General features: G+C 40.5%; 1 protein-coding gene across 3 annotated transcripts in view; it reads right to left on the bottom strand.

Moving 5' to 3' along the window:
• The window catches only part of RALGAPA1 (Ral GTPase activating protein catalytic subunit alpha 1), a 265,029-nt gene that overhangs the window by 126,872 nt on the left and 118,619 nt on the right, over positions 1–19,538 (bottom strand). For all 3 annotated transcript variants that reach the window (XM_062205258.1, XM_062205261.1, XM_062205260.1), the window contains exons 20-26: positions 18,922–19,098; positions 15,786–15,938; positions 12,993–13,186; positions 12,675–12,773; positions 11,644–11,799; positions 9,168–9,296; positions 2,330–2,455 (exon numbers count right to left, since the gene is read on the bottom strand). In XM_062205258.1, the coding sequence (XP_062061242.1) occupies positions 2,330–2,455; positions 9,168–9,296; positions 11,644–11,799; positions 12,675–12,773; positions 12,993–13,186; positions 15,786–15,938; positions 18,922–19,098 (1,034 nt within the window). The remainder of the gene's footprint in view (positions 1–2,329; positions 2,456–9,167; positions 9,297–11,643; positions 11,800–12,674; positions 12,774–12,992; positions 13,187–15,785; positions 15,939–18,921; positions 19,099–19,538) is intronic.

Raw genomic sequence — 19,538 nt, 5'->3', positions numbered from 1 at the left:
CTCCTGGCTTCAGATCAGTGCGATGTGCTGGCTGTGGCGGCCATTGGAGGGTGAACCAATGGCAAAGGAAGACCTTTCTCTCTGTCTCTCTCTCTGTCACTATCCACTCTGGCTGTCAAAAAAAAAAAAGAGCAGAAAAGAAAGACCTTGTGGTGTTTACCTGTTTAAAATAGAAGTCAGGTATTAAACAAGTAATTACTAGTATGATAAAAATTACAAAAAAAAATAATAACCATATGGACACCTCAGTCATAAACTGTACTTCAAAAAGTCTTTCAAGAGAAAGCAAGTTTTGGGGTCGGCGCTGTGGCACAGCAAGTTAAAGCCCTGGCCTGAAGCACCGGCATCCCATATGGGCGCTGGTTCTAGTCCCAGCTGCTCCTCTTCTGATCCAGCTCTCTGCTATGACCTGGGATAGCAGAAGATGGTCCAAGTGTTTGGACTCCTGCACGTGCCTGGGAGATCTGGAAGAAGATCCTGGATCCTGGCTCCAGATTGGCACAGCTGTGGCCGTTGCGGCCATCTTGGGAGTGGACCAGCGGATGGAAGACCCCCCTTTCTGTCTCTATCTCTCTCTGTAACACTTTCTTTCAAATAAATAAAATAAATCTTCAAAAAAAAATAAAGAGAAAGCAAGTTTTAAAAATCCATCAACATGACTTACAAGGTGCTATAATTTCACCCTTCCAACTCGTCATAATTCTAGGGATCAATTCAGGTTAACTATGGAGACAATCTGGCAATTACTATGATAGGCAAAACTTCTCAGTATTATTAAACTGCTCAACTTTGAGAACACAGACATTCTATTAGATGTATGTTTTGACTTAGTGATGGAATTATTCAAGACCAAGCAAATTTCTGGAATCAAAGCACTTACTACCTTTATCCGAATGAGGAGAATTTTTCACATCACTCCCCTCTACCAAGGTCTAAGAATTATTGGGGGCTGGCGCCGTGGCTCACTAGGCTAATCCTCAGCCTGCGGCACCAGCACCCCAGATTCTATCCCGGTTGCCCCTATTCCAGGCCAGCTCTCTGCTATGGCCCAGGAAGGCAGTGGAGGATGGCCAAGATCCTTGGGCCCTGCACCCGCATGGGAGACCAGGATAAGCACCTGGCTCCTGTCTTCGGATCAGCGCGGTGTGCCGGTCGCATCGCACTGGCCGCAGTGGCCATTGCGGGGTGAACCAACGGAAAAAGGAAGACCTTTCTCTCTGACTCTCTCTTTCACTGTCTAACTCTGCCTGTCAAAAAATAAAAATAAAAAATAAAAAAAAAAAGAATTATTGGGTCCAGAAGACTAAAAAGGCTAATCACATCAAATATCCCCTTCAAACAGAGGCTGACCTCTGCAAAGGCACAAAATGGGTTTCACCATCCTTTTATCTGAAAATTTAAACAAGGCTTAAAAACAAGGGTCATTTAGCATATCAGCTCCTCAATGGACACAATTTTCTCCCCTCACTCCCATTTTTTTTCATCCTAGGATTAATATCTGGGGCAGAGGTGGGTATTTGACAGAGGTGGCAGTTAAGGTGCAGATTTGGGATGCCTGAGTCCCGTATCAGAGAACCTGAGTTCAGTTCCTACTCTGGTTCCTGACCATAGCTTCTTGCTAATGCAGCCCCTGGGAGGCAGTGGTGATGGCTCAAGTGATTCAGTTCCTGCCACAGGGAGACTCGGATTTAGTTCCAGGCTCCTGGCTTTTGCCCCCTGGGTGCTGCAGCATTTGGGACATGGACTGGCAGATGGGAACTTTGTTGCTCAAATCAATAAATTTTTAAAAAAATAGGATAACTTCCATTGACAATTTTATAGCCACATTGTTAATTCTGTACCAACTACCATTCAAGCCTTTTCATGCTTCAGGTACATAAGATCTTAACCCATTCCATAGTTTCCCACAGCAGTACAGAATTTTACAACACTTTGGTTTATGCATCATACTGAGAACTTGGGAGAGGAACAGAGTCAAATGTGCAAATTTAACTTGGTCTCTCAATCCTGGAAGCCTTATAGTAGTAGCTTAGCATCTGTCTTATGTGTGAATAAATGTTCAGCAAACAAATGAACTAATTCTAAAAAGTGATATGTGAGTAGGTTCAATAAGGAGAAAAAGGTTACAAAGCAATTTTAAACACAGAATAAGTGATCCTCCTAATGGACATCCCAGCTTTTGTGCCAAGAGGACACAGCTGGTTAATTTCTTTAATTGCTATGTGTATTTCATAAAGAACAAAAAGAATAAAAATTTTATTACACACATTCTATGATTATAAAATTACTTAAATGCTGAAAGTTAGCGTTTTAGCATCTCGTTTCTTACCTTAACATCTGTAAACTGAGACACAGCAATATCAGGAATGTTGGGATGGAGAGCAGGCAGTTCACAATATAAGTTGGGAAAGCAAACCAAAGATCCCAGAAGAACTTGTGCTTCCACTCTTGGTGCCTATGTACCAGATTTATTTAAAAATCCTTAAAATATATTTAATTATATGAAATACATTTTACTTTACTATCCAATGCTATTATATAGGGAAGGGAGAGTATAAAACAAAATCCAAAAAGGAAAAGGGGCATACAAAAAGATTTAGGTTTCCATCTATACTTTCCACATGAAGTGCTACTATTCTAAATAAACACAATGGTCAAATTGCATAACTTTCCTCAAAAGTAGCTAATAAGCAGAAACCAGACACAGTCAGTGAGACTGTAAATAGGAATACAGCTTAGCCACCATCCTCAAAGTTACTCTAAGTATAAAAAAAATATAAATACATTAATTTTAAAGGTAACTCATATATTGTGATATACTGTTCTAATGAGCTCATGACTTAACATCACTGGATTGTACTTGTTGCCACCTAAGGACAGTTTTTATCATCTAGGTGCTTTTTACATTACCATGCATGAAGAAACACACTGACTCTACTATTTAGTAAAATCAACACTAAAATGTATTTCTGGACTGCAAATGAAGTAACTTTTCAACTCTTTTCTTTGTATTAAGCCACTTATTTAAAAGCAGTACTGAATGCTTTATTCTCTTCTCCCTGCTTGTATTCCCATTAAATACCAACATCTCCCAACTAATATATTGTTTTATTTACTAAAATACCTGCAAAAATACTCAATAAAATGGTAAACCCAAGGATATTAGAAATGTAATACTTCTAGTTACATAAATCAGGACCCAATCTCCAAAAAGACTTCATCTTAATAAGTGTTATTATAATAGAAGAAATGTAGTAGTACTCTATTATGTGACTTTCAACAAAATGACTCATTTCTGAATTGAAAAATAATACCGATTTACAGATCTAAAGTAGCAGTATTTAGCAGCAGAGTAAGCTTGCAACCATCACCCCCATTTAAAAGTTATCCTATATTGTGGCCGGCGCTGTGGCATAGCGGGTAAAGCTGCTGCCCGCAGTGTTGGCATCCCATATGGGCACCAGTTTGAGTCCCGGCTGCTCCACTTCCGATCCAGCTCTCTGCTATGGCCTGGGAAAGCAGTGGAAGATGGCCCAAGTCCTTGGGCCTCTGCAGCTGTGTGGGAGACCCGGAAGAAGCTCCTGGATCCTGATCGGCACAGCTCCAGCTGTTGCGGCCAACTGGGGAGTGAACAAGCAGATTGAAGACTCTCTCTCTCTCTCTCTGCTTCTCCTTCTCTCTGTGTAACTCTGACTTTCAAGTAAATAAATAAATCTTTTTTAAAAAAAAGGTTGTCCTATAAGGGCAGGCGTTTAGTCTAGTGGTATAGACATCCACATCCCAAATTAGAGTGCCTGAGTTCAACACCCAGCTCTGGCTCCTTCTCTTCACTCCAGCTTTCTGCTCATGCAAACCGCGGGAGGCAGCCATGATGGCATTCCTGTCACACACATGGAAGACCCAAACTGCATCCCTGCTCCCCTCTCTCCCTCTTCAGAGAGGAACCAGCTGATGGGATTTCTCTCCCTGCCTTTCAAAAAAATTAAAGTAGATAAGCAAAGTATATAACTCAAAGTATTTAAAAAAAAATAAGCTAGCCAGTAAGAATTAAACTGACAGGGACAGGCATTTGGTTCAGTGGTTGGAAACTGCCTGGAGTGCCAGCACTTCATATCCTAGGTGCCTGGATTGGAGTCCCAGCTCTACTCCTGATACCAGGTTCCTGCTGGTGTTCACTCTGGAAGGCAGCAGGTAATTGCTTAATAGATTGGGTCTCTACAGGAGATCTGGATTAAATTCTTGGTTCCTGGGCACATACAAGGTCTCCCTATCTGTCCATGTCTCTCTCTCTCTTTGCCTTTCAAATAAAAATACACATTTTTTAAAAACTAGCAAAAAATCAGTATTTAATGAAAGAGATCAGCTAAGAAATTTTTCTGTAAAGGTAAATGAGGTGGGGCTGGCATTGTGGCATAGCAGGTAAAGCTGCTGCCTGTATTCCTTATAGGTGCCAGTTCGAGTCCAAGCTGCTCCACTTCCTATCCAGCTCTCCGCTATGGTCTAGGAAAGTGGTGGAAGATGGCCAAAGCTATGGACCCCTGCACCCATGTGGGAAACGTGGAGGAAGCTCCTAGCTGCTGGCTTCAGATCGGTGCAGTTCCAGCTGTTGTGGCCAATTGGGGAGTGAACCAGTGGATGGAAGACCTTTCTCTTTCTCTCTCTCTCTCTCTCTCTCTCTCTCTCTCTGTAACTCTTTCAAATAAATAAATGAATCTTAAAAAAAAAAAAAAAAGGTAAATGAGAAACTGGGAATGTTCAAGTATGAGGAAACCATGGAGGCAAGATCTGGAATGTGAGTGTAATTAAGAAAAGGCAAAACCAAGCCTATTATTCTATAATCCATCTAAGGAGGGAAAACATTAAAAAAAAAAGAGAACTTGATACGCATTGGATCTAAAATGGGAATCCAAAGACCAAGATTTGGACTTGGTATTTCCAACATCAACCAGAAGAAAAGACTGTTCTTAACCTTACTGCAGAAATACATAAGGTTTAACGCTTGCAATGACTGTTTTCTCTGTAGTCCCTTTCAGTAAGTATTTTGCTCTTCTGTGAATCAGATAAAACAGAAAATATCTACTTTCTAAATTTTCTCAAGGATGCTACATAACCAACATCTTTCTAGATGCATAGGAGATAAGTTAATCAGCCACATGAAAGGATGCCTTAGGATATTAGGGCTTATTTCTTCTGCAAAACCTTCCAAGAACCTGCAGGAAATGTGCTGACTAGTCATCTGGAATAATTAGCCCACTGAACAGGAACAGTTTACACTGTGTATTAATGGAAAGTGACACTGGTTTATACAATTGTCTCCTCTGAGTTCTATCAATTTTTTGCCAGGATCCATGAGATTGACAATATGTGTACACTGATAACAGTACAATAACCTTCTAATTTGTTTATCACCTTTGGTTTGTCTTCCATTTAATCTACTCCTACATTAATACACTTAAAATTCCCAAAGCACAGACTCAATTATTTCTCCTCATCTTAAAAAATTTAATGGTTTAAATAATATTCTCATCAGTGGCATTGCAGACATTCCAAGATACAAGCTAAAGCAGTGCTTCTCAATCTTTAATCACGGACTTGACCCATCATTTGTGATTTAGTTAAAATGTAGGTCATAGATGGGATCTGAGACTCTGCATTGCTATTAAGAAGCCAGATCATGTCCAGTGTTTCTGGTACACAGACCACACTTTGGGTAGCAAGGATCTAATATACCTTTCTGGGGACTCGAGCTGGGGCACCAGGAATTAAGCTGCTGCCTGCAGTGCCAGTATCCCATATGAGTCCCAGCTGCTCCATTTCAGATCTAGCTCCCTGGGAAGGCCACAGAAGATGGTGCAAGTGTTTGGGCCCTTGCCACCCACATGGTAGACCTGAATGGAGTTTCTAAGTTCCTGGCTTCAGCCTGGTCCAATCCTAGTCATTGTGACTGGTTAGGGAATGACAAACAGATAGAAGATCTCTCTTTCTCTCTCTCTTTGTAACTCTGCCTTTCAAATAAAGAAAAAAAATTTTTTTAAAAAAAGTAGCTTTCCGTTCTGTCCACTACATTTTTTGCAGACTAACTGGCCTCTAAACAAATTACTTATTTGTATATAAATACTTATTTGTATATAAATATGTTCCTTCAACATATTTTACTAATGCCCATTAAGCCTTCCTTACCTCCATTCTTATTATGAACCTTTTAGGCACTTACGCTTATCTTTTTCTAATGAAACTGTCAAGATATGCATAAGCATAGAAGCTCTCTCCTTCCCCTAAATTACCAAATAAACAAATTCTTCTACTGCACATATAATGTGATGTATAATATTCCAACCATGTTACTAATCCTTATTAAATAATCCTACAAGGCAGATTATCTCTAATTTATAGACGAAGAACTAGAAACTAGGCAACTTGCCCAAGGTAACACAACTAAGCGGCAGACCTAACATCTGAATTCAAATTGGCTCCAGGCTTCCGTGTTTTTATTCACTTGCTAATATGCTTCTTCTTGTATTGGTAACTATTTGATGCTCTATATTCTATAGTTGTATACTTTCCTATCCCCCGCAGCAAGCAATGTTCCACACCTAATTTATTCCATTTTCTTTTCTTTCTTTCTTTCTTTTTTTTTTTTGGACAGGCAGAGTTAGACAGTGAGAGAGAGAGACACAGAGCAAGATCTTCCTTCTGTTGGTTCACCCCTCAAGTGGCCGCTACAGCCAGAGCTGCGCTGATCCGAAGCCAGGAGCCAGGTGCTTCCTCCTGGTCTCCCATGCGGGTGCAGGGCCCAAGGACCTGGACCATCCTCCACTGCCTTCCCGGGCCACAGCAGAGAGCTGGAATGGAAGAGGAGCAACAGGGACAGAATCCAGTGCCCTGACTGGGACTAGAACCCAGGGTGCCAGCGCCACAGGGGGAGGATTAGCCAAATGAGCCATGGTGCTGGCCAATTTATTCCATTTTCATTTGTATTCCACTCACAGGAACATTTTGCACACAAAAGGGGAAGACATTTAATAACCACAAAAGAGCTCAGCACAAAGCTGAAAACATACTACACTCTGAATAATTATATATTCAAGCAAGAAACACCTGAGGTAGGGTTTTAAGATACCACTTGGGGGCTGGCACTGTAGTACAATAGGTCAATCCTCTGCCCATCCCATATGGGCACCGGTTCAAGTCCCAGCTGCTCCTCTTCTGATCCAGCTCCCTGATATGGCCTGGGAAAGCAGTGGAAGATGGCCCAAGCCATGGGCCCCTGGACCCACGTGGGAGACCCAGAAGAAGCTCCTGGCTTCAGATCAGCGCAGCTCTGGCTGTTGCGGCTATTTGGGGAGTGAACCACTGATGGAAGACCTCTCTCTCTGCAACTCTTTCACATTTAAAAAAAAAAAAAAAAAAGACACAGCTTGGGACTCCTGCATCCCACACTGGAGTGCCTGGCTTCAAGTCTGGCTCCTTCTGATTTTAGCTTCCTGTTAATGTGCTAATGTTAATGCCTTCCTGGGTCCCTGCTGCCCACATGGGAGACCATGACTGATTTCCCGGCTCCTGCTTTTGCCTAGCCCAGCTGTTGTTGTAGGTGTTTGGAGAGTGAAACAGCAGATTAAAGATCGCTTTCTCTGGGTCTCTATTTCTGTCTTCCACATATATAAAAATTTAAATAAATAACAAACACCTACTAAGTATGGGGCTTTGCTGGTGCCTGGATAAGACATGATCACTGTTCTCAGCGAACTGGAGAAACAGGGTTAGATAACGAGCTATAAACACATGTTCTTCTCTTCTTTATTTGTACATTTTCTCTTAGCAACTGCATCTAGTTCTATAAGGTAATGTCTCCCAGCTTTGTAATTTCAGGCTCTACATCTCCCTTGAGCTCTTGACCTATATATGCAATCATTTTGCTGATGTCTAATATGCATCTTACTATGCCCCAAACAGAACTCCTCCTTTCACTGTTGGTCTTTTCCAGTTTCTAGGTTAAACAATCTATGTTAACCAGCTTTGCAAGTTACATGCTACCCAGATGTTATTCTCTCCCAAATATTCTCAATTTTTTCCAGTAGGCTTTTAGTGCTCCAGAATGATCTTTCCAAAACACAAATTTGATTATGTCACTCCTGGCTTAAAACTCTTCGATGGCTCACCCATTCCTTGGTCAGGATAAAATCTGTCTCAGCACTGTGAACACAGCTACTGCATTCCTCTCTAGCTCACCACGGCCACTTATATATGAACATATTCCAGCTATCCTGATTTGCTTGGCATTATCTCACACTTCTATGTGTGAAAAATCCTCACGTACAGTATTAGTTTAGACTTTACTCTCAGGACATGATTCTAGGTTACCTCATTACTGCTTCTTCTTTTCTCCCTTTTTCTAAATTAAAAAAAAAACTGTCCAAGAAAGATTGAATATTACATGATGATTTGAAATATTTCCACATCATGCCATGATTACTCACCACTATTTCTTACTTCACCTTTTCTTCCAGTTTGCTGCCTTTTCTTTGCCTCCCTTCCTTTCTCTGTTTCTTTAGATTTCCTCAATTTAAATCATGTTTTGGGATGGGTCTTGTGGCATAGTAGGTTAAGCAACAGCTCTGGATACCTGCATCAAATATTGGAGTCCCAGTTCAAGTCCTGACTCCTCTACTTCCAATCCAGCTTCCTGCTAATGCATCCTGGGAGGCAGCAGATGCTGGTTTAAGTGCTTGGGCCTCTGCCACTCATGTGGGAAACCTAGATGGAGCTCTGGGATCCTGGTTCTGGCTTGGCCCTGCCCTGGCTATTGTGGACATTTGAGGAAGGAACCAGCAAGTGGAGGATATCTCTCTGTCCATCTGTCTCTCTCTCTCTGTCACTTCTGACTTTCAAGTAGATAAAAATAAAACAAATTGGCTTCTTATTGATGTAATCTATTTTTATTGCTTCTAAAACCATGCATCAACTAATTTTAGTAATTTCTTATACTTCAGCATTTTTTCTTCACTTTTTTTAATGTGAGAGAAGCAATCAATTCTAATTAAACTGTAAACTTTCTTGAACATTGGCTTGTTATATTTTATTAGCAATAGTTCTTCTGCTGCTTTGTTAGTTCACTCCTGATTAATTGAAGTTTTTATTGTTATGAAGAACAGGAAATAAAAACTTACATTGAGAAAAGCTGAAGAAGCCACCCTACCAGCTGCTACAATAAAATCCATAATAAGCATTGTGGCACCAGGCAAACCAAGTGAAAAAAATTGAGGTGAGCAGTGCTTGATGATTGTATTGACAATATCCTGAGAATAAAGAGAGAGGGGAAAAAGAATATCAGACATGTAATCTTGGCTATCAGCTAATCAATATGCTTAAAAATAGATAATATAAGAAATAAAAAAAGGTAATTACTGCACATTGACTGATTGGAAAGACTAATTTTCATTTTCCCAAATAATCCATGCTTAGTATTATATTCTGTCAAAGGAAGTTAACTTAACATACATTTGTTTCACATAAATAACAGCATGTTTTTACACTAGAGAGCTTCAGAGGGTTAAAAAATCTAAGGTCACTCATTATGAAACTGAATTACAGAGTAGCTTCCCTTGTCACCTGGATTCTTCCCAGTAATAACATCTCTGAAGCCACACGATCTGCTGTGTGACAACTGGAAAGATCCTCCTTTTTATATAAACTAAAGTTCTCTCATGATCCATCTAGCTAGTATCAGAAATCTACATGTAGGTACTTTTAAAGGAGTATTTTTAAGTGGTTATTCATTCACTTTGCCTTTGCTTGTATTTCACAATTTGGCATATCTTAAACAAAAGCTATTTTTTTCTAGTAATAAAGGCTGTCAGTTTATGTGAGACATGTTCATATGAATTAATTTTGAATAAGTAAAACAGGATTTTTTTATTTTTAGAGATATATTTAATAATTTTAAAATTAATTTAATACTCTCTAAAATGACCTGCAAGTGAAATTTATCCACATTAGGATAAAAATATATATATTACTTTGCTACACATATTAGTTTTCTGGCCAAGATCAAGACTGTGTAGACTAATATTCAAATCTAGAGTCATAGTTATGACTACCTGGTGATTGTGACTGATTCAATTGCCAAGCCAAAGTAATTGTTGCTATGCCAATATAATCAGTGATAAGAAAATATATTGTGCTGATTCTTTAAGATTTATTTATTTATGGCCGGCGCCGTGGCTTAACAGGCTAATCCTCCGCCTTGCGGCGCCAGCACACCGGGTTCTAGTCCCGGTCGGGGCACCGATCCTGTCCTGGTTGCCCCTCTTCCAGGCCAGCTCTCTGCTATGGCCCGGGAGTGCAGTGGAGGATGGCCCAAGTCCTTGGGCCCTGCACCCCATGGGAGACCAGGAGAAGCACCTGGCTTCTGCCTTCGGATCAGCGCGGTGCGCGGGCCGCAGCGCGCTGGCCGCGGCGGCCATTGTGGGGTGAACCAACGGCAAAAAGGAAGACCTTTCTCTCTGTCTCTCTCACTGTCCACTCTGCCTGTCAAAAAAATTAAAAAAAAATAAAAATAAAAAAAAATAAAAAGATTTATTTATTTATTTGGAAGTCAGAGTCACAGAGAGAGAGGGAGAGACAGAGAGAGATCCTCCCACCTCTGGTTCATTCCCCAAATGGCCGCAACAGGGCTGTGCCAGCCTGAAGCCAGAAACCAGAAGCCAGAAGTTTCTTCTGGGTCTCCCATGTGGATGCAGAGACCTAAGCCATTGGGTTGTACTCCACTGCCTCCCTAGACACATTAGCAGGGAGCTAGATCAGAAATGGAGCAGCTGGAACTTGAACTGGTTCCAATATGAGATGCCTGCATTGCAGGCAATGTCTTTACCTGCTACACCACAACACCAGTCCCAGATGTGCTGATTCTTAAACTGAAATAAACCTCTGGCTATACCATGACTAGATAAACAAATATACAGGACTCAAGTATTAACAAGTAACAAATAAAAAATGCCTAAGAATGGGTACACTGGGACATGAAAGAAAGATGTTGTCAACTTAAGCAATAGATTTAATTTCTCCAAAAAGTGAAGTCAGTGGCTTCACACTAAACAGAAACAAAGGGGCCGGTACTGTGGCACAGTGGGTTAAGCTGCTGTCTGCAGTGCTGGCATCCCAAGTGGGTGCCAGTTCAAGTCCCAGCTGCTCCATTTTCTGATCCAGCTTTCTGATTATGTGCCTGGGAAAGCAGCAGAGGATGACCCAAGTCCTTAGGCCCCTGAACCCATTAGGGGTGATCCAGAAGAAGCTCCTGCCTCCTGAGTTTGGCCTGGCCCAGTTCCTACTGTGTGGCCATTTGGGGAGTGAACCAGTAGATGGAAGTTTTTTTTCTCTCTCGCCTTCTTTCTGTAACTCTGCCTTTCAAATAAACAAACAAAAATCTTAAAAAAAATAGAAAGGAATACTCAAGTCAGTCCTCTATTTTCAGTAGCTTGTTATTCAGCTCTGTTGTAAGAATAAACAAGGTCATGAAAAATATGTAATATATAAACCACTATACAAAGGGGAGTTTTAATTCTAGACCTTAAAATAAGAGTGAAACAGAATCTAGAATCAAAGATAAACTGATAAAACAACTTTTTTAGAAGTGTATATATTTACCTGATCGATATGAAGTAATCCGCAATGCATTATATTGTAGAAATGTGTCAGAAAATCTCTATTTGGAGATACATCTTGTCTTCTTTTCATTGTATTACAAATAAGCTTATAAGCATGTAGTTTACCTTGCTTATATTTATCAGTCAACATAGTTGCCTGAAGTTAAGAGATCAGTTTTAATACTCAGAACCAAATACTGTTCACTAAATACTTAAACGATTGAATATAGCAAACAATATCTTTGTTCTCATTCATTTCTGTGTTGATCCAGTGTCTTTAAGGAACTAAAATTCAGAAGCACTGAAACTATTCTTATCAATCAAAATGATATAATGTAGATATGAATAACTATAAACTGTCTCACTTAAGAAAATGTCCAGGCACCGATCCTGTCCCGGTTGCCCCTCTTCCAGGCCAGCTCTCTGCTGTGGCCAGGGAGTGCAGTGGAGGATGGCCCAAGTGTTTGGGCTCTGCACCCCATGGGAGACCAGGAGAAGCACCTGGCTCCTGCCATCGGAACAGCGCGGTGCGCCGGCCGCAGCGCGCTACCGCGGCGGCCATTGGAGGGTGAACCAACGGCAAAAGGAAGACCTTTCTCTCTGTCTCTCTCTCACTGTCCACTCTGCCTGTCAAAAATAAAAAAAAAAAAAAAAATAAAATAAAAATAAAAAAAAAAAATAAAAAAAAAAAAAAAGAAAATTTCCAAACACATCAAGTAATATTTAAAAGACTTAAACCTTTAAAAATAACAAAGCATATTTTCTGGTATAACTTTTTTATTTCACTTGAATAATAAATTTTTAGTATCTACTTTGTTTCATTAATTATGCAAATAAACGTGAAGTATCCTCTAAAATAATGTATCCATGCCCTCTCTCTTTTCTATAAAATGCCTAAGAATTTGCCAAAGGATATGAGTTGAAAAGTTAAGAGCTCTGTGAGCCTATGTAATAGCTGAAATTTCTGCCAAATGTTTTAGACTTATTTACTAAATGAAAAATGAAAACTACCATCTTATATGTTAAGCCTACCTTAAAAAGCCAAGGGGTAAGAATTCTCAGTGGAGGAATCAAAACTGGTGGAGAAGGGGAGGTCAGGTTATCGGTTGAAATGCCGAGGTTATCTCTAATCTGTAATTGTCAAATAAAAAGTAACAAAGCTATGAACTTACAGTTGAAATTCACTTTCTGCCACTAAACTAGATAATCAATTACAATTCAGTGACTCCAATATGCTGGCTGCCAGTCTCTCAAGGGGTGTGTGTGACAGTGTTTGCTAAGGCCTCTTCTATTTCTTAACACTTTATTTTTCTTTCCTTCTTAATTAATGTCTTTTATTTTCTTTTTTACCTTAGCCAGATTCTGCCAAAGTTCACAGAGGTAATCAAACACTTGAGCATGTATTTCAGGATCCATAATGGCATTGACATCTCCCAAAATGCCTAGCATTCTTCGCCACATGACAGTAGCAACGTCAGCATGCCATCCGGTGAGTGTGCCCCCTGCCATCACACTACAACATTCAGATGGAAATTCACTAATTTCTGTAGAAAAACATAATACAATAGTGTAATTTTTCAGAGAACTGACAAAGAACCAACTGAAATTAATAATCTTAAATATCTACGAAAGTCAACAAAAGAAGTGTCAATGTACATTAGTGTTAATTTTTCCTGCTAAGGTCAAAATCTCACAGGTTCTTAATTCTCTATTAGAGCAATAATTACTTACACTAATCTTAGGACATAGCTGATGAGGTATCTAGGTATGAAGGGTGTGGTATTTGAAATTCCCTCTTAGATGGCTCAACGAAAAAATAAAATAAGGTGCTGGCACACCGGGTTCTAGTCCCAGCAGGGGCACCGATCCTGTCCCGGTTGCCCCTCTTCCAGGCCAGCTCTCTGCTGTGGCCCGGGAGTGCAGTGGAGGATGGCCCAAATCCTTGGGCCCTGCACCCCATGGGAGACCAGGAGAAGCACCTGGCTCCTGCCATCAGATCAGTGCAGTGCGCCGGCTGCAGCGCGCTACCGCGGCGGCCATTGGAGGGTGAACCAATGGCAAAAAGAAGACCTTTCTGTCTGTCTCTCTCTCATTGTCCACTCTGCCTGTCAAAAAAAAAAAAAAAAAAAAAAAAAAAAAGAAGAAGAAAAAAAAATAAAATAAGAAGATTTTTGTGTATGTATGGGTACGTGCATATTTACACACTCACATAAAATGGCAAGATATTAACAACTGGTGAATTTTTGTCAAGAATTTATGGGTGTTCACTTTACTAGCCTTTAACTTTTCTCTAAGTCTGAAATCTCTTCCAAATGTCAGGGAAAATTCTAAACAAAAATTATGGGCCAAAAGCTGGAAGATAAAAGGTCAGAAATAGTTTATAAACCAGAAAACTAGGGATCTAGGTAATTTCATGTTAAAGAATAAGCGCCTTTAAAAAAAATCCAGCAGTTAGAGTTTTAAAGCTTTTCCTTTGGTCAGAGACTAAAGGTGCTGCAGTACTAACTAATGAAAAATGGGTTTTTATATTATTCACTATTATTATCTCATCAACTATGACTGACCAAAGTTTCTGGCATATTTGCAAGATGTCTTTCTAATGCTTGTTATATCATGCTGGATTTAGCAAAAATAACTTCTTCTTAAAATGCAGTTTCTGAAGTTCTTAAGTCACTTTTTAAATACTTAGAAAAAAATAGAAAAACTTCATTTGGATCACCTACATTTTAGTTAAATTTGTTGTCACCCTTGCAGAATCAAAATCAATAACAAAATTATTGATTTGATAAACTGTTTCACTAAACGTTTGATTAACCATTGATAATGTTACTATTTTGTCCTGTGAGTCAGCAGGTTCTTCAGGAACAATGTTAAGAATGACGACACCAGGGCTGGCATTGTAGCATAGCGGATAAAGCCGCTGACTGAAACACTGGCATCCCATATGGGCACCAGTTCATATCCTGGCTGCTCCACTTCCCAGCCAGCTTCCTGCCAATAGCCTGGTAAAAACCATGGAAGATGGCCGCACTGTTTGGGTCCCTGCCACCCACGTGGAGACCCAGAAGAAGCTGTTGGCCTCGGCCTGGCCCAGCCTTGGCCATAGTGACCATCTGGGGAATGAACCAATGGCTGAAAGATATCTCTCTGTCTCTCTTTTTCCATAATTCTGACCTTCAAATAAATCTTAAAAAGGGTGGGGGGTGGCACTGTGGCGCACCGGGTTAACGCCCTAGCCTGAGGTGCTGGCATCCAATATGGGCATCAGTTCAAGACCCGGCTGCTCCACTTCCGATCCAGCTTCCTGCTGTGGCCTGGGAGAGCAGTGGAGGATGGCCCAGGTCCTTGGGCCCCTGCACCCATGTGGGAGACCTGGAGGAAGCTCCTAGCTTTGGATCAGCGGAGCTCCAGCCATTGTGGCCAATTGGGGAGTGAACCAGAAGATTGAAGACCTCTCTCTCTCTCTGCCTCTCCTTCTCTGTGTAACTCCGACTTCCAAATAAATAGATAAATCTTTAAAAAAAAAAAAAAAAAAAGAATGAACAGGCTAAGGTAGGCATTTTGCCTAGCAGGCGAGACACCCACATCCCATATCAAAGTGCCAGGACATGCTACCTGGCTGCAGCTCCTGACTCCAGCTTCCTGCTAGTGTAGACCTTCGGAGGCAGAAGTGATAGCTCAAGTAATTTAATTCCTGTCATCCACAGAGAGACTTGGGTTGAATGACTGGATTTGAGCTTTGGCTCAACCCACTTCTGACCACTGTGAGCATCTGGTGAGTCAACTAGCAGATGGGTACACTCTCTAATAAATAAGTAAAAATTAAAAATGAAAAAGAATAACCATCCCAAATTGTGTAGTTGTTGTTTTAGGACAAGCACCATATCAATAAATAATAAAACACAAAAATAATGCAACCACTAATATAGGACTGTAATCTACTAAAAATGCATAAAAATCATGGTGGGTATAAACATCTTCCAAAGCAAGAAAAATATGTTGTAACAACAAATTTCCAAAAGACCTAGAAAAGTCCAAAATATTTACAATAATCATACATAATCAAGTTTAAGATGATTTCTTTAAGATCTCCTGACACTAATGCCTTGATAAAATAGCAAATATCTAATTTTCAAATATTGCCTAGGTCATCTGGTGTCTGAAGAACAGAGTGGTGGAGCTTCTCATCAAGCTGTAGATCCTTCTGTTCCATGTGGTCTATATTCAGTGTGGAAGGAGAAGGTGTCTGCGACCTGGATCCCAGAGCTGAGTGGACTGGGGATGCACTTTCTGAACCTGTAAATATAATTTCATAAAATTATCAAGTGTATATTCAATACCCTACCTAAGATTTAACACTTAAAATCATAACAAAACAAAAATTTACAACAAACAACAAAAGATAACAGATTACAAATTGGCCAACAAGGTAAATAAAGTATTGTATAAGCTTGTGTGTCCAGGAGCCTCATGTCACATGTACCATGGCATGAGTATGGAATCAGAACTGTGCGTACTAGGTAACAGGAGACACCAGTGAGAGTGTAGCACTCCCAATTCCTGGCTCAACTACAGGAATTCTGGTACCCATTGCTACTCTATTTTACTTCTATAGATGTGGGGCAATTCCAGAGTTGAGGCCCCTTCTCATAGCTGCTCTATAAGCAGCTATCATTGCTAGCTTGGTTTACACTGCATCCCAGCCTTCAGCCTACAATGGATCCCTCTCCGCTCTTCTTCCTCCCAATTCATGCAGCACAAGGCAGCAAAAAGATCTACAAATCTAACCTAATTATGTCACTCTCTCTGTTAAAGCTCTCCAATGTCTACTTATTGGCCTCAGCATAAGCCTAAACTTAATATAATTTTCAAGTTTCTCTGCAACTTTCTTACTTCACTCTAACCCACCTACACCTTTAATGTTTTAGCCATAGAAAGTAAGCTACTTATATTTATTTGAATACATCATACTTCATACTTTGTTTACCCACTCATCAGTTAATGGACATATCGGTTGTTTTCAATTTTTAGCCATGAACTTGCACATGTAACTGTTGAAGGAAAATATCTAGGAATGGTCATATGATAAGTATATGTTTAACTTTAAAAAATAAGGAACTGGTGCTGTGGCACAGTGGATAAGGCTGCTACCTGTGATGCAAGCGTCACATATGGGAGCCAGTTCAAGACCTGGCTGTTCCACTTCGATCCAGCTCCCTGTTAACGGCCTAGGAAAAGCAGCAGAGGATGGCCCAAGTGCTTGGGCCCTGACACCCACATGGGAGAACTGGAAGAAGCTCCTGGCTTCTGGCTTCAGTCTGGCCCAACACTGGCTGTTGCAGCCACCTAGGGGGTAAACCAGCAGAAGGAAGATTCTTTCTCTCTCTCCTTCTTTCTGTGTAATACTGACTTTCAAATAAATAAATAAATCTTTAGAAAAAAATACTATCATATTTTTCCATAGTGCTTCCAGTATTTTACACTTCTACGAGCAATATACAGTATGAAATTCCCAATGGTTCCACATCTGTTTCAACACTTTTTATAGTCAATGTTTTTAACTTTGGCTGCTAAATATGTGTAGTTGTATGTCAATATGTTCTTATTTGCATTCCCTGATTACTAGTAATGCTGAGAATCTTTTCATTTATACTTTTAAACATATATTTATTATCTGAAAGGCAGAAATATTGAGAAAGAAGGGGAGAGAAAAAGAGAGACAGAGACAGAGAGAGGGAGAGAGAGCGAGAGAGGGAGAGAGGGAGAGAAAGATCAATCTTCTATACATTGGTTCACTCCACAAATGGCCACAAAAGCACAAGCTGAGCCAAGCCAAAGCCAGGAGCCAGGAGCCTCTTCCAGGACTCCCACGTGGGTGCAGCAGCCAACACTTGTGCCATCTTCTACTGCCCTCCCAGGTGCATTAGCAGGGAGCTGGATTGCAAATGGAGCAGGTAGGTCTCAAACAAGTGCCATATGGGATGCTGGAACGGCAGGCAGAGGTTTAACCTTCTAAGCCACAGTATCAGCCCATACACTCATTTTTAAACAATAAACATTGTTTATTGTAACAGAAGAATTTTCTCTGGTCTTTCTATGAGTAATTTTTTTAAGCAAGAGAGAGAGGGGGAGAGAGACCCTCTATCTGCTGGTTAAATCATCAAATATTTGTATCAACAGTGCTGGGCCAGGCTGAAGCCCAGAAACCAGAACTCTACCTGGATGTCCCACACAGGTGGCAGGGACCCAAATACCCAAGCCATCACCTGATGCACCAGCAGTATTCTCCGTCGGTCTGGATTGGTTGACAAAATGTGGCTAAATCACAGAGGCAGAAGAAATCATTGCTCTAGTCGTACATGTTCCAGCCAACCACAGGATGCAAAAATCACCCTCTGATAGTTAAGCTATAATGGATCATCACCTCTCCAGGGGCATGAAACCACAGCTGGAATCAGAGTTAGTTTGGATCAGACAGTGGAATACCCAGAACTAGGAGCCAAATAGACCTTTTATTAAGCAGTGGGTTCTGTATTTTGTCAAAAACTACAAAAATCTAGGCTAACTCTGAATGACAATGAAGACAGAGTGTGGGTGAGTGTTTGGTGCAATGATTTTGATGGTATTTGGGATGCCAACATCCCATACTGGAAGTACCTGGGATTGAGTCCTAGCTCTGTTCCTGATTCCAGCTTCCTAACAAACATCCTAGGAAGCAACAGGTGAAGGCTCAAGTACTTGAGTCCCTGCTACCTAAATGGGAGACTTGGAGTGAGTTCTGGGCTCCTGGCTTTGGCCTGGCCCAACCTGGGCTTTTGTTATATAAAGATGAGTGGGGAAAAAATATTTTAATAGTAACAAAAGGGGCCAGCGCTGTGGCGTAGTGGGTAAAGCTGCCACCTGCAGTGCCAGCATCCCATATGGGCGGTGGTTTGTGTCCCGGCTGCTCCATTTCCAATCCAGCTCTCTGCTATGGCCTGGGAGGGTGGTGGAGGATGGCTCAAGTCCTTGGGCCCCTGCACTCGCGTGGGAGACCCGGAGGAGGCTCCTGGCTTCGGATTGGTGCAGCTCTGGCCATTGCAGCCAATTGGGTAGTGAACCAGTGGATAGAAGACCTCTCTCTCTCTCTCTCTCTCTCTCTCTCTGATTTTCAAATAAATAATAAATCTTTTTTAAAAAAATACAAGAATACTTAAAATATGTCAAATAAAATTATAATCAGATTCTTCGAAAATTTAAAAGATATACTGAAGGAATACATTCCCTCAAGTAACTTTACCAGTAACAGTTGCAACTTCAGCAGAGAAAGCTTGCTGATTAAGGCTATTTGTTTCAGAATCTATATGAAGTGTGGTTAGGCTAGCCACTTCTTGTTCTTCAGCACTCTGAAGGTGGCCAGAACCTGAATCCACATCAGTAGAGGATGCAATCCCAGTGTCAGCTCCAAAGCCAAAATCTGTAGGGAAAGGAAATGTTAGTATTTGAGTCTTAATTACAAAACCAAAATACTTACAAAAGTGACATAACTAATCAGCAAAATGATCCAACACTAATATTCTCCCAAAATGTATTATATTCATCTATCATCCAAGTATAATATTAACACCAACACTATTACAATTATAAACATACAGCTTATTATTAACATCAATAATGACAACAAGACAGAGACATATAATATGTCATCATTATTCTTATCCATGTTTTCTGATATTAGTAGCATACTGTTTTTCAAATATTATATAATCTCTGGTATTGGAATATATAATAAAGTGACACATTTATGGTAACAATCATCTTCATCTTAAATCATATGCCAGTGTGAGATCAGAGTAGTGTACAATCCATGTTGGGGAGAAACATCTAATTCTGCAACACATCTCCCAGTTCTTCGGG

Source organism: Lepus europaeus, chromosome 11 (assembly GCF_033115175.1).
Source record: "Lepus europaeus isolate LE1 chromosome 11, mLepTim1.pri, whole genome shotgun sequence".
NCBI classification, from domain to species: Eukaryota; Metazoa; Chordata; class Mammalia; order Lagomorpha; family Leporidae; genus Lepus; species Lepus europaeus.
Note: the sequence above shows the minus strand (reverse complement) of the source record. Positions and strands in the feature narration are given on the sequence as shown.